The sequence below is a fragment of the Pan troglodytes genome, chromosome 13 (assembly GCF_028858775.2).
Source record: "Pan troglodytes isolate AG18354 chromosome 13, NHGRI_mPanTro3-v2.0_pri, whole genome shotgun sequence".
Lineage (NCBI taxonomy): Eukaryota > Metazoa > Chordata > Mammalia > Primates > Hominidae > Pan > Pan troglodytes.
Window position 1 is genome coordinate 93,351,812 of NC_072411.2, and position 14,346 is coordinate 93,366,157.

The 14,346-nt window shown below is 39.0% G+C and overlaps 1 protein-coding gene across 7 annotated transcripts in view; it reads left to right on the plus strand.

The window, feature by feature from the left end:
- The window catches only part of MYO1B (myosin IB), a 178,960-nt gene that overhangs the window by 38,874 nt on the left and 125,740 nt on the right, over positions 1–14,346 (plus strand). For all 7 annotated transcript variants that reach the window (XM_003309371.7, XM_009443899.5, XM_009443898.5 and 4 more), the window contains exon 3: positions 13,594–13,709. In XM_003309371.7, coding sequence (XP_003309419.1) covers positions 13,594–13,709 — 116 coding nt within the window. The remainder of the gene's footprint in view (positions 1–13,593; positions 13,710–14,346) is intronic.

The window sequence follows — 14,346 nt, forward strand, 5'->3', positions numbered from 1 at the left end:
AAATGCTTTTGGGAAAAAAAATTTTCAAATAGTACAGCCAGACATATCATAAAAATGTAGTTTTCTCCCTTCAGTACCACAGGCCCATTCCCAGCGTGAACAGTAATTAATAGAATGATGTGTAATCTTCAAGATTATGTTGGGTGAAAAAACTAATTTTCTTGTTCTAGAGTTGGAAGTAGGAGGAGGTTCTCTTTTATCTAGACGGGCAGACCTTTACCCAGGTAATCCAGACCCAACAGAGTTTGCATGGAACAAGAGCAATCTTTAATGCCACCTCCAATCCCACTTAGATGAAGTAGGGAAGGAAGGAGGAGGGATCCCAGCCCTGTTAACATGAAATGCCTAGACTTGGTTGTATGTGAGTGGTTTACCATCAGTAGTGCTCAGCTTACTCTGATCGCTGCAAAGGTAGACCATTAAGGTAAACATTGAGAACAAATTGTGTGTGCCTTCCAGAGTGTAGCTTTGGTGTTTGAAATGGAGACACAGCTTTAGAAGCCTAGATAAAGCTGTTGAAAAACAGCAAATCATGAGGGTGAAGGGAAATGTCGTGTCTAATTTCTGAGCACCATCTATCTCTTGGACAGTCATTTTTGCTAATAACTTGCCAGCTTCAACCCATGCAAACTTTCCTACAACCTTTGGTGATTGGAAAATTTCTTCCTCTTAGAATTTTCAAAGTTGACACATATTTGTTGCTTACCAAACTTAGAGAGTTTTTTCATCATGGAGGCACTGTATAGGGCTTGAAATATTTGTATAATACTTACAGTGCATTAACTTAAATATTCTGGTTGAAGCTAAACCTAAGGTTTGATTTGGAAGAAATTAAGGCCTGACATCAGATCTTTTGGAAGCAGTATGGTAGCACTAAGAAGCAAAAACTTGACGTCTAGTCCTGGCCCTGCCACTTAGTGAGACCTGGGACAAGTTAACTCCTTGGAGACTGTTTTCTTATTGGTTGGTAAAATGATAAATGATAACAAAGGACATTTTTGATTTCCTTATTGGTACCAGCTGCTGTTCTAAGCACTTTACATGTATTATTCATTTAATTTTCACTAGAGTCCTATGTACTATAGGTTTTTAAATTATCTTCATTTTACATATGAAGAAACCGAGGCTCATAAAGGCTAAGTAACTGTCCACGGTCATACAGCAAGTAGGTGATGGAGCTGAAACTCACACCCAGGAAGTTCAGCTGCAGAGTCCATGCTCTTAATGATAGTCCTGCTGACTTTCCATGGTTGCTGTGAGCATCAAAGGATACTACTGATACAAAAGCCCTTTCAATTCTCAAAATAATTGGGTATGATATTGAAGAATGTGTAGGTTTGGAATGAGGCAATCTGAAAATGACCTGGACAAATAATCAAAATGATAATCAGTATTCCTGCCATGTGTTGAGCTGCTCAGCAGTGCAGTGACATGAACCAGCGTGACATAGAGCAAGGACATTCATTTCTAAAGTCATAGGTGATCATTACATGGTGCTCTCAATTCAAAGGAAAAGTGATAGCAGCCATGACAATGATTTTTTCCCCACTGTGGAAGGTGGGAGAAGATACTGGGAGGAAAGTATATTTCATCATGTTCACAGGATGACAGGTAACTGACAGCTGCACATGGCTCTTCGCCTTTATGAGCACGAGAGAGGAGGAAGAGGAAGCAGTTCGGCACAGGGGACACATGGCCAGTTAATTCTGTGGCCAGTTCAACTGTCCCCTCTACACATGCATCTGTGTCTGTTGTATATCCATAGTGCAGAAAAATTTTAATAATCCTAATTTCTAAAGAGAGGCTATTTTGTTGTTCAAATTCTGCTTTGGAAGGAGTGGAGGGTGAAATGACATGGCATACTGGGAAAGGTGTGAGCTTTTGGCTGACAGACCTGTTTGAACCTTGGTGACTTACAGTCACTGTGACCACTGTAAGGAATAGAGGTTCTCTCACCCATAAAATGGTCATCGTGGTACTTATCTTGTTGAGTTGTGGTGGGGATTAAGGGACATCTTAGTCCAGTGCCTATCACATGATGAAAGTGGAGTGCATGGTAGGTGCCCCGACTGTCTGAAAAACTTGGAAATCCAGAATCACTTTTTTTTTGAGGTTTCAGACATTGATGTTTTCTTTTTTTTGAGACAGAGTCTAGCTCTGTCCCCCAGGCTGGAGTACAGTGGCACCATCTTGGTTCATTACAACCTCTGCCTCCTGGGTTCAAACGGTTCTTCTGCCTCAGCCTCCTGAGTAGCTTGGATTACAGGCACATGCTGCCACACCTGGCTAATTTTTTGTACTTTTAGTACAAACAGCGTTTCACCATTTTGGCCAGGCTGGTCTTGAACTCCTGGCCTCAAGTGATCCACCAGCCTTGGCCTCCGAAAGTGCTGGGATTGTAGGTGTAAGCCACCAAGCCTAGCCAAGACCCTGGTATTTTCATTAGTTAGATTCTTTCTCTTCTCCCCTTCCCTGCCTACTTCTTTCCCTCTTTCTGTATTCCTTTCATAGCAGTTCCTGTGTTTCATAGCAGATTCATTTTTGTTACATTACTACTTTCAATTAACCATAGAAATATTATTTTAAAGACATTGTAAATATTATCCCTTTAATACAGGACCACAGGACCATGCTGTTAAGAGAGTTTTATTAAGTCTGGAGAATGGTATATATTTGGAAAATACTTGTCTCGTGACACAGTTTGTCTCAACGAAGATATGGCAGTATTGTATTATCCTGTTCTAAAATAAAGATGCCTGAGGTGATATTTTTAGCCAGTATTTCAGCGTGGCGTTGAACTCATATATAGTTCTTTAATTCATAGTCTGAAATGACTGGCTGCAGCCCAGGAACAAGAGTATAATATGATGGTAGTGTAGGCACGTCTTGGACTAGGCAGCAGAGACTGTGCCTGACAAACTTGCAGCCACCGTCGGCAGCCACGGTTTGCGGGACGTCCTGGCCTCTGAATGAGTTCCTGACCCAAGGCCAGTGATTTAAGGCACAACTTAGATAAAAAGATGAGCAAGGCTAGATTCTTTCCTCAAACTTTGAATTGAGAAATACTGAAAAAATAAAATATCAATGGGATCAAGATGCTGAGGGTGATGAAGTCGAGAGGAGTACATGATAGGCCACAGGCAAACAGAACCTATGAATAAGAGGCTTTGAAGTGGACAGCCAATGGAGTAGAAAGTGAGGGAACCAGCTTGCAGCAGGCATGAAAGAAACAAGGGGAGAAGCAGAGACATGGGCAGGGGCGAGGCTCATTGATACCAGAACTGGAGAGGAAATCTTCACAAACTTGGGTTGTGTTGGTTCATGAGCCGTCCTGGACCCATAGTCACCCTCAGGTCCCAGATTTGTTATAGCCTGGGATAGTTGTCAGGGGTTCCTAGGTGAGTTCATTAATACAGGAAATGGACCTGGATGCCAAGCAGCTGAAAGAGCCTGACCAAGCCACTGTTCTCCGTCCTATTGTCATAGTCTTTGATGCAGAGCTTTGGGATGAAACTCTGCTTCTGCCACTGATTTAGAAACCTTGGGCAAGTTATTTAAAACCTTCTAATGTTTCCAGTTCTGTTCCCCTGTAAAATTAGGCTATTAGCATCAATTTTATATGTCTATTGCATATGCATCACAAATATGTTTCTGAGACTGGAGACATGAGATGCATACACTGAATTACATTTTTAAAAAATATAAGGCCCAGATAGACACCTAAGTCTGTTATTCACCTTATACTTGTAATTTTTACTTAGGCATTTTGCACAGTTTTGAACTATGTCTAAAAAACAACCAAAGCGTTTGGTAGAGCATACTGTGTCTAAAAAAAAAAAAAAAAAAAGACCGAGGCCCTCTGCAAGGAAATTTGGGAAATCTTACAGATGTCTAATTAAAAACACCGTGGCATATGACATCTTAATGTCTTGTGATCAAATTCCCAGGGTCTCAGACCCAGGAAGGAAGTAGATTCCTCATATTGGAGTGAATAGCATGTTGTCATTTTTGAGGATTCCCACTGGTCTGTCTTGTATAGTCATTTTCTTAGTATCCTAGACTTTTAATATTAGTTTTATTAAGACATACCTTATGTGCTTATCTGAAAACTCATCAATTTCCTGTATACAAAGACCATTTTGGGTTGGGCGCCGTGGCTAATGCCTATAATCCCAGCACTTTGGGAGTCTGAGGCGGGCCGATTGCTTTAGTCGAGGAGTTCGAGACCAGCCTGGGCAACATGATGAAACCCCGTCTGTACCAAAAATACAAAACTTAGCCAGGATTGGTGGCATGTACCTGTAGTCCCAGGTATTCAGGAGGCTGAGGTGGGAGGATGGCTTGAACCTGGGATCGGGCCTGCAGTGAGCCAGGATCGCACCACTGCACTCCAACCTGGGTGACAGAGCTAGACCCTGTCTCAAAACACAAAACAAAACAAAACAGACCATTTTGTAAAAGTTTTTAAGACGCTGGTGTGGTAGGACTCATTAATGAATTTAGCCATGGTATTAACATATTTTATGTAGACTTTCAAGTCCTGATTTGGCTCTTTGCAGTAGCCAATAGATTCCAGTAGAGCCCAGCTAAATTTATATAATTATAATAGGTAATATTTATGGAATGCTTGCTGTGGGTCAGGTGCTGTGTTTGATGTTTTGACGCACAACCTCATTTAATCCTCAGCATTAGATGAGGGAGGAGCTAGTATGCTTCTTGTAAAGATGAGGAAACTCAGGCCAGGCGCGGTGGCTCACGCCTGCAATCCCAGCAAGTTGAGAGGCCGAGGTAGGCGGATCACCCGAGGTCAGGAATTCAAGACTAGCCTGGCCAACATGGTGAAACCACCTCTCTACTAAAAATACAAAAAAATTAGCTTGGCGTGGTGGCGGGCACCTGTAATCCCAGCTACTCGGGAGGCTGAGGCAGGAGAATTGCTTGAACCAGGGAGGTGGAGGTTGCAGTGAGCCAAGATCGCGCCATTGTACTCCAGCCTGGGCAACAAGAGTGAAACTCCGTCTCAAAAAAAAAAAAAGGTGAGGAAACTGGGATGTGGAAAAGTTAAATAATGTGCCCACGTTCACACAAAACTAGAGAATTTTGCCAGCTAATTTGGAGCCAAGACTTACACAATATTTCAAATACATTGAAGAATTATTATTATGAAATGACATAGGTAGAATCCGAGTAAAGAGCTTAAATACTATACTTAGGTCAGAATGATGTGGGTTCAAATCCCATCAGTTTCATCATCTAAGCCCCTCATCCCCCACTGACTTTTCACTTCAAAACTGCTTTTGGACTCAAGCTCAGACTGCTTACGTGAAGTTCAAAGGCTCTCTACAGTTTGATCTCAGTCTTTTTTTTTTTTTTTCCTGGCTTTAGCAAGAATTTTTTATTCCAGTCGTAACTACTCAGGGGATGTCTTTGTTTTAGGGAAGCTGTTCCATTCTCTGTCTTTGGTTTGTGCTTGGGTAGGCGTTTGTGCCTCTGTCTGTGTTTTAATCTGTATTGTAGCATGTGTCAGAATTCCCTTCCTTTTTAAGGCTGAACAATGTTCCATTGTACATGTCTACATTTTATTTATCTATTCATCTGTCGCTGGACACTTGGGTGACTTCCTCCTCTTGGGTATAGTGAATAATGCTGCTATAAACATGGGTGTGCAGATATCTGTTTGAGTCCCTGGCAAATTGTACTTAAAAAAATATATTTTGAAGAAGATAGCTTAGCTTAAAAAAAAAAAAAGAAGAAAGAAAGGTGGTGGCTGGGCGGCATTCAGCTATCACCTGAAACCTAACGTCTTATGTCACTCTTTGGGGGGAACTTTGTCCAAATCATGCCCATCTTTTTAGACCGCTCAAGCTGTCTGTCTTCTCTGGAGCTTTCTCGGACCTCTGCAGTTCATAGTGACCTTTCTTTATATAACCCTGGAGCACTCATTAGACAGTAAAATAATCAGACTAATGGCTCATTTAGCCAGGAATCACATCCTGTTTCATCTGTTTTAATGTCTAGAGAAGTTAACTCTTAAATTTTATGTTTCTCTATCTAAAAGACTCACTTCCTAAGCTATATTATAAACTCCCCAGGCACACAGACACTGGGAGCTTTGTATTTTTCCTACCATGCCCAGCATGATGTTTTGCATAAAGTTAGCCCTTAATAAATTTGTTGCTTGCATGTAAAATGGTTTGTAGCCTAAAATCATTCTATCAGTCAGTGCGATTGTGCAGCCTTGTGATGGGTTATTCTTACCTGAATCCTGGCCCATCCTGGATTTGAACTATAGATTGGTGCAAAAGCAATTGTGATTTTTGCGTTGGAAGTAATGGCAAAAACTGCAATTACTTTTGCACCAGCCCAATACTTTAGAGGCAAAAGTAACATGACTTGGAGACCCTTGGAGATGCAGAGGACTCCTATACCTTCTCTGATATTTCTTTGATGTTATTTTAGACTAATTCGTATTAAGATATTTAAATAAATATTGCCTTTTACATCACCACATTCCTGATTTATTTCTCTGAAGTTAAAGAATGATTACGATTGAATCTTTTCTGGTGAGATCAAACATTTTCCCTATAACTAGAAAATCTTTTCCTTTTCTGTTTTGTTTATTCCTGGCGGTAGAAGGATTTCTCAGGTGGTAAAATGGGAGGCTTTTGCCTAACAGAGTAGCGCTTTATTACACAAAGGTTGAAGACGCTTTATATGGCATTGTGCAACACAAGTTTCCTCCGTTCTTCTTGCGTGCTTTTTACCAAAGCTTCCCAGGCCTAACAGACGGCATGGATTGTATGCTCTAATGAAAAGAGAACAGATTCTTGTCTCCTTGTCTTGATTTCACTTCTGCTAGCTAATGTGGTCGTATCACTTCTTTGTGCTCCTTTGTTATGGACATTAAGATAGAGAATTTGTATCTATCTCTTGGGGATTTGGGAGTAGTTTAGTAGAAAGGTGCATAAGTGTATATTCTATGCCAGCTGTTCAATAGGTTGAGGATGAGTTTTTAAGGAACTCCAGAGACATGTAAACAAATAACTGAAATTCATCCTGAAGAAAATAAGGAAGCAGGTAGGTATAGACAGATTGGATGCCTAGTTAGAGCCCAGCAAACAGAGGCTTTAAAAATAGATTTTGAGAGAATTCGATATTTCAAAAAAAGCATCAAAGTACATGATGGCAAAAATAGGTCATTATGGGATTTTCTTACATGTATTTTATGGTGTAGTTATACATTTTAATATCATATGAGAAACTGAAATGTAAACCTTCAGGATTTAGGGCTTCTAAAGATCTCTATCTTACCCTGGGAAGAATTATGATATAAAAGATATTAAAACTATTCTGACTTTTTAGAAGAAGTTTTATATACAGACTTGGAAATATTCTGACTGTTCTGTGTATGTGTGCTAATGTTTCATTTATCTGCCTTTGCGAAGGAATGTTACACATTATTGAGACTTACGTAATATTAAAGCTGTGCTAAAATATTTAACTTTTTGGTTAGATATCATTCTAAAATGTATTGCATATATCCTTGTCGTCAAAAACAGAATACACTGATTTTGGCTGTTGATTATTACCCTACGTTCCCAATTAGTGCCATAATAAAGCAGTCAGGGCCGGCTAAGCCATGGGGCTCTTGGGTCTTACTATAAATATTTTTATACTTTGATAATTATCTTCATCACTTCTTACTTATTTTCTTTCTTTCTTTGTCCCTCCCTACTCTTCCTTTTCTATTAGTGGCCGTTGTTTCTCTGCTTGCAGAGGGAGTCTTAACCTGGTATATCACATGTATGCAGACTTCAATGTGCATGTGTGTTTTTCCAAGGAGAAGAGTCATTGCTTCCATTGGTATCTCAAAGGGATCAACAATTAAAGAAAGGTTAAGGAGTGCTGTGTAGCACAATTTTTTAAACTGCAAGTTTCATATCATTAATTGCTCATGAAAATCATTTAGTGGGTTAGGGCCAACAGTTTTTAAACATTTTGTAAAAAATATTAGAATCGAACAAAAAATATCAATGTATCACATATAGTAAAGGGTACTTTTGGTTTTGTGAAGTTTTTATCTTGTGTATGTGTGTGCACATAAATAGACATACATACACATACCTGGTTGTGATGAAAATTTTATTTCTTATATATGAGTTGTAATCAAACATTTCAAATTCACAGCTATAGTACGGCCCTTTTTGCCTCTTCCAATGTACAGATGTTGCTGCAGTTTTTCTGTAGTCTATTGAGACTATGCCAAGTTTATTAGAAATGTGGCTAAAATGAGAGTGAGGCTAGAAGGACTTTTCTTTTGTTTCAGAACTAGTTCCATAGGAGTATTTAAAGGGGAAGGTGAAATAGAAGATAAGCCAATAGCAGCACTAGCAGGTTGTTGCAATTGAGAGTAAAACTTGGTCCTGTGAGTCTGGAAGGGAAGGGCTACAGACATTGGTTCAACCCTGGTTCCACATTAGTTTATGTTGGGTCTCTTTCAAAAAAGTACTGACCCCTGGCCGTTCCCTACATCATTGAAGTAGAATCTCTGAGGATTGGAGTTCTGAAAGAACTTTCTTATAGAATAAAACACGTGGCCTTTAGGTTATATTTCGACTACTCAAAGGCTTTTCTTTTGGCTTCTGAACAGTGGTCTGGGGAGTGGAGGTGGCTAGATTGAATGTCCTCCAGAAAAGACCTCTGTTTTCATGGTAATTATGCTAAGAACACTCAAGTATTATTTGATTATTTACAAGACATCTGTTTTGGAATGCTAGAGATACTTGAAATCTAGGAAGGTCGAGATGGTTTTGACTTAAGAATGTTTGTGCATTCTTGATTCAGTGTCTGCCCTTGAGAAATGAAATATAACCTTGCTATCTGTATGTGCCAGTTATAGAAAGGTAGAGCTTGTTTTCTTCTCCCTCTTCCCTTTTTCTTCTCTTTCATTCTTGTTTGCTTCTCTTCCCTCCCACATCTCTTTCCTTTCTTTTCCCTTCCTGGGTGTCAGAGGCTGGCCCACTGAGCAGAGGCATAGAGGGAGCTTTCCATTGTCATATTAGTGGTGGCATGGACCTGAGGGCTTAGGGGAGCTGAGGTTCAGAAACGTGGAGGGGTGAGCCTAGAAATGCCTGGGCTGGTTACTTCATAATGAGTTGGTTTACCATCCTTTTTAGAGCGTGATGCAATAAGAAAATACCAACTGTAAATAGTATGCAGTTGTTTATTAAAAAAATGACATCTGATTCACAAGTCCAAATGTTAATCAATGTAAAAATGAACTGTCTGGTCACTATCATTCTGATCCTTGAAAAGGAGATTTAATCTGGTGCTGTAGTCACCTGAATGTAGAATTGGTAGCTACCTAAAACTAGAGTAGAAATGTTAAACCCCACCCAGCAATCAGCTGCTATCAGGAATGTCTTTCTGTGTCTCAGAGGAAGCAGAGTTGTGACTGTGAACATTTGAGTTATTCTACTGGCCCATGTAGGAATATTTAAACCTTTGGCTAATGCACATAGAACTTTGAGGAAGAAATCCATAAACAGAAAGGGCAGGTATAGGATGAACCTGTTAGGAGTTCAAGGTTAGAAGATAAAGAGGATATCTGAACTGTATAAAGTGGAATGGAGAGAGAAAGCATAGTTTCTTTTAGTGTTTGCTTATTTAGATGGATAAAACTTGTCCTGCTTGGCACCATTTTTAGTTTCTTGAGTCATGTAGGTATTGATGAAAAGAGTCAAACTCTAAAATATTTAAAGAGATTTATTCTATGCCAAATATGAGTGAGCATAGCCCATAACACAGCCCTCCTTGGGAGATCCTGAGAACATGTGCCCAAGATGATTGGGACATTTTAGGCAGACATGAGACTTCAACCTAGAGAGGTAGAACAGCTCGAAGCAGTGAGGCTTCCAGGTTATAGGTAGATTTAAAATTTTTCTAATTGGCAATTGGTTAAAAGAGTTACCAATAGAAAGGAATGTGTGGATTGCTATAAGAGGTTGTGAAGACCAAAGTTTTATCACACAGATAAAACCTCCAGATACCCGGCTTCAGAGACAATAGATTGTAAACGTTTCTTATCAGACTTAAGGTCTGTGTCGATGTTAATGCTGGAGAGGTATAATGAGGCATGTTCGACCCCCCACTTCCCATCATGGCCTGAACCAATCTTTCAGGTTAAATTTTAGAGTACCTTGGCCTAGGAGGAAGTCCATTCTGATGGTTGAGGGGCCTTAGGATTTTATTTTTGGTTTACATAGGTGTATCAGTTACTGTTGCCATGTAACAAACTACCTCTCAGAAATTAAAGGCTTATACCAATAGCCAATTATTTGCTCACGATTCTCTGGGATAGCAAGTTAGCCTGAGTTTAGCCTTGTATATTTTCTGCTAGTCTCACCTGGAATCACTCATGTGGCCTTAGGCATCTGGTGTCCTTACTGGGGCTGGAAGGTTTAAGATGGCCTCACTCATGTCTAATAGTTAGCATAGCAGGCTGTAGGTCAGGATACCTTAGCTCTCCACAGGACCTCTCTGACAGGCTAGCTCAAGCTCATTCACATCATGGCTTCCAGCCACAGTCATAAAAAAGGAGACACATCCTAATACACAAATGCTTCTCAGGCTTCTACTTGTGTCTCATTTGCTAACTTCCCTTTGGTTAAATCAAGTCACAGGGAGAAATTCCAATTGAAGGAGTGGAGAAAAAAACTCTATCTTTAAAGTAACAAAGTCACATTTCAAATGGGAAGTGCATGCAGGGATGGAAAGAATTGTTCTGGCTGTTTTTACAGTCTACCAGAGTCAAACGACATTTAGGGATTTGTTAAATGGTAATGTTACCGGAAAGGAGTCCCAATCCAGACCACAAGAGAGGGTTCTTGGATCTCACGCAAGAAAGAATTTGGGGTGAGTTTATACGGTAAAGTGAAAGCAAGTTTATTTAAAAAGTAAAGGAATAAAGAATGGCTACTCCGTATGCAGATCCATTTTTATGGTTATTTCTTGATTATATGCTCAATAAGGGGTGGATTATTCATGCCTCCCCTTTTCAGATCATATAGGGTACCTTCCTGATGTTGCCATGGCATTTGTAAACTGTCATGGCACTGGTGGGAGTGTAGCACTGAGGATTACCAGAAGTGTTCTCATCACCATCTTGGTTTTGGTGGATTTGAGTTGGTTTCTTTACTGCAAACTGTTTTATCAGCATCGTCTTTATGACCTGTATCTCATGCTGACCTCCTACCTCATCCTGTGATGTAGAATGCATAATCATCTGGGAATGCAGCTCAGTAGGTCTCAGCCTTATTTTACCCAGCCTCTATTCAAGATGGGGTTGCTCTGGTTCAAACACCTCTAACAGTAACACATGGCATATAGGCTGATTAAAATACTAAGCACTGAGTATAGTATATTTGATGTTACATTTCAATGCAAGAATAATTATATGTGTTTCAGTGGCTTGTACCCTCCAATTAGTGATGAACATACCCCATGTGATTCGGTCATTTAGTTAACAAATATTTATTGTACATCATGGTGGGCCAGACACTGTTCTAGGTGATAGAGATGCAGCTGGGGGAAAACAAACACACGTAATTCAGTATGTGTAACAGTCACAAGGAACAAAGAGAAACTTACAACTTATTACTGTGGCTTTTGATTTTGAATTTGAGGCAACAGAGTTTGTTCTCTATGCAAGAATGCCACAGAGGCAGATTTTTATCAAGAATTTAGCCACTGTGAAGTTTGGTTTTAAAGAGCAACTCAGTAAGTGGTTTTTCTGCTAACAGCAAATCAATATATTTTAGAAACTATTGTGTTCAAGAAAAAGGGAGAAGGATTCAAATAGTACTTTTCTACTTAAAGAAGGTTGATTTTTTTAACCAATAGATGTTAAAGAAATAACCAATGGCTATATTTTCATATTTACCAAGGCTACTAATTCTAATGTATTAGCTGGAAGCTATTCAGACAAGTATTCAGTGTCAGGCGTCTCCCATCTGATGTTTGCTTGTGACATTGTCCTTGGGAGACATCTCCCATCTCCTAGGTGGGTTGCAGTGTGAGGACAACCAGAAAACCTTGAGAAAGTTTTGTCATTGTTTGTGAGGCCAGATTAATTGGGTCCTAGTGATAGAATGTTAGAAATAAATGTGAAAAATTGCATGGGAACTGAGAGTTTTCTTTTACAACAGCAATCTTGTCCACCCTTGACAAGATAATATTTGTCCACCTTTGACAAGATAGTATTCTTACAGGATGAAAGTGTGTTTGTATATATATATAACCTGTTCAGTTTTCCTAGTTGGGAGAAAGTCCTTCATAATTAATATCATTGTGACCCCTGTAAAAAGAAAAAAAAAAGTCAGCAGAACATTTCTACGTTCCTTCATTTTCTATTCTGTTTAATTTTCTAGAAATATCTGACAGTCTTTTTGAATCCCAATGGTGGTAATACTGGAAAAACTTGTTGCTCTAAAAATGCTACCTTTTGTGGGATGACATTGGAAAGGTGGGAAGTTGGAGATCTTTTTTTCCCCTTGTTTCTTTCTTTCCTTTATGAACCTTTTTCTTTTTAAAAGTTTTATTGCTCATCACTTTATCACTTAGTTTATCACTTTACCACTTTTGTTGGCACCTTTTTTCCCCCTCCTGTCTTTTATGATGTTGAAACTGAAGGGGAAAATGGAGCTGCCAAGATAAGTTACAGTTAAGTGACGTTTGCTTGTGGCATTGTCCTTGGCATTGCACAGAAGGAACTAAACCAGCACCACTGGTGCTGCCAGGAATTTAGGGTCGAAGTAGACAGGAAGAGAAATTGTGTTCTGGTTTAAAGTTCAGTGAGAAAAGTTTAGTACATGCTAAAATATAGCACTGATCCCTCAGAAAGTGCATTTAAATTTTACATTAAATGTAAATTTGACATTAAATTTAAATGTTGACATTAAATGTGCTTTGTGGAAAGTACCTTTAAATTTGACACTAAAACTCTGATATTATGTTAGATATAATGAGATTATGTGGTTTGAATGTCCAAGAGATACCTGTAGCTCTGATACTGAATTGAACGTGATCTGAGCCCATTGTAGAAAGATTGACAGACTTGCAGAGGGCCAGTGCCAAAGGGAAGGCCCTATGAGGTGTGGGTAGGGAAGAGGGGAACACTGGGATACTGTTGACTAAAAAGGTGGAAAAAGATGAGAGAAGAAGGAGAACTATAGCTCTATCTAGAATCAGGGAGAACATGGCTCTTGCTTACAGTTAGCAGTAGTTTGTGACAAAATTTGTGGAAAATATGACAGGGCTTTGGAGAACTCTTACCGAGAACCGTAAATTAGTTCAGAGATATACTTTGAAAGGATTTTAAATATATAAATGTATGCTTTCCATTTATCAACAAACTAAATAGACATTGTTGACCATCTGTCTTCAGAGATGCAAAGCATTCTTAAAATGTATACAATGAATGGTGAAGCAGAACTAGTGTTGATTTTAAAAGGCTGAAACCATACAACACTAAAGCTTAAGACGTTAAAATACATTTTGTGTACTAATGGGCATGTTTTGTTCTTTGTTTTGCAGACATACATTGGAAGTGTGGTTATATCTGTTAACCCATACCGGTCTTTACCCATTTATTCACCAGAGAAAGTGGAAGAATACAGGAACAGAAATTTTTATGAACTGAGCCCTCACATGTAAGTACTGTACTAAAGCATTAAGTTTCTCTTTTACTCCAGAGATGTGTACAGCTGTCTCCTTTGAATTTCAGAATAATGTTTTTGTCAGTTTTTTTTAAAAAAAGTTTGATAAAAGTATGAAGACTTTAATTGTTATTCTTTATTTTAAATTAAAAAAAGGCAGAATACTTCATTTGACGTCAGACTCTTCTGAAATATTTGGATTCAGGATGTAAAATATTTTCTGTTCAAAATTCTTTGCAAGTAGCAGCTGCTGCTAATTATTTTTGCAAATAAAACAGGAATGTGCATTGTTTATTATTATAAAGAGCCTAAGCAGCTTTTTCATAGTGTTGTTGGGCCAAGAAAAATCCTGAGTGTTGGGTTGTGTGATGGTGTTTGGGTAAAAGGACCAAACAATACCTTCAGTTTGTAATTTTTGCAGACAATGTTCACCAGATGCGTGGGATAGGCCAGTGATTTCACTTACTCTGGAAAGTCACTTGTTTGATTTTTCTGAAGAAGGTCACTTGTTAGTGTAAATAATTCCTTCACAGTACCTGTAGATTCTGTCTGCTCCTTTAGAGTTCTTCGTTGACATGCTTAAGAGATGCCGAAATGATTTGGCCACTTTATACCACTACAATTTTGTTTT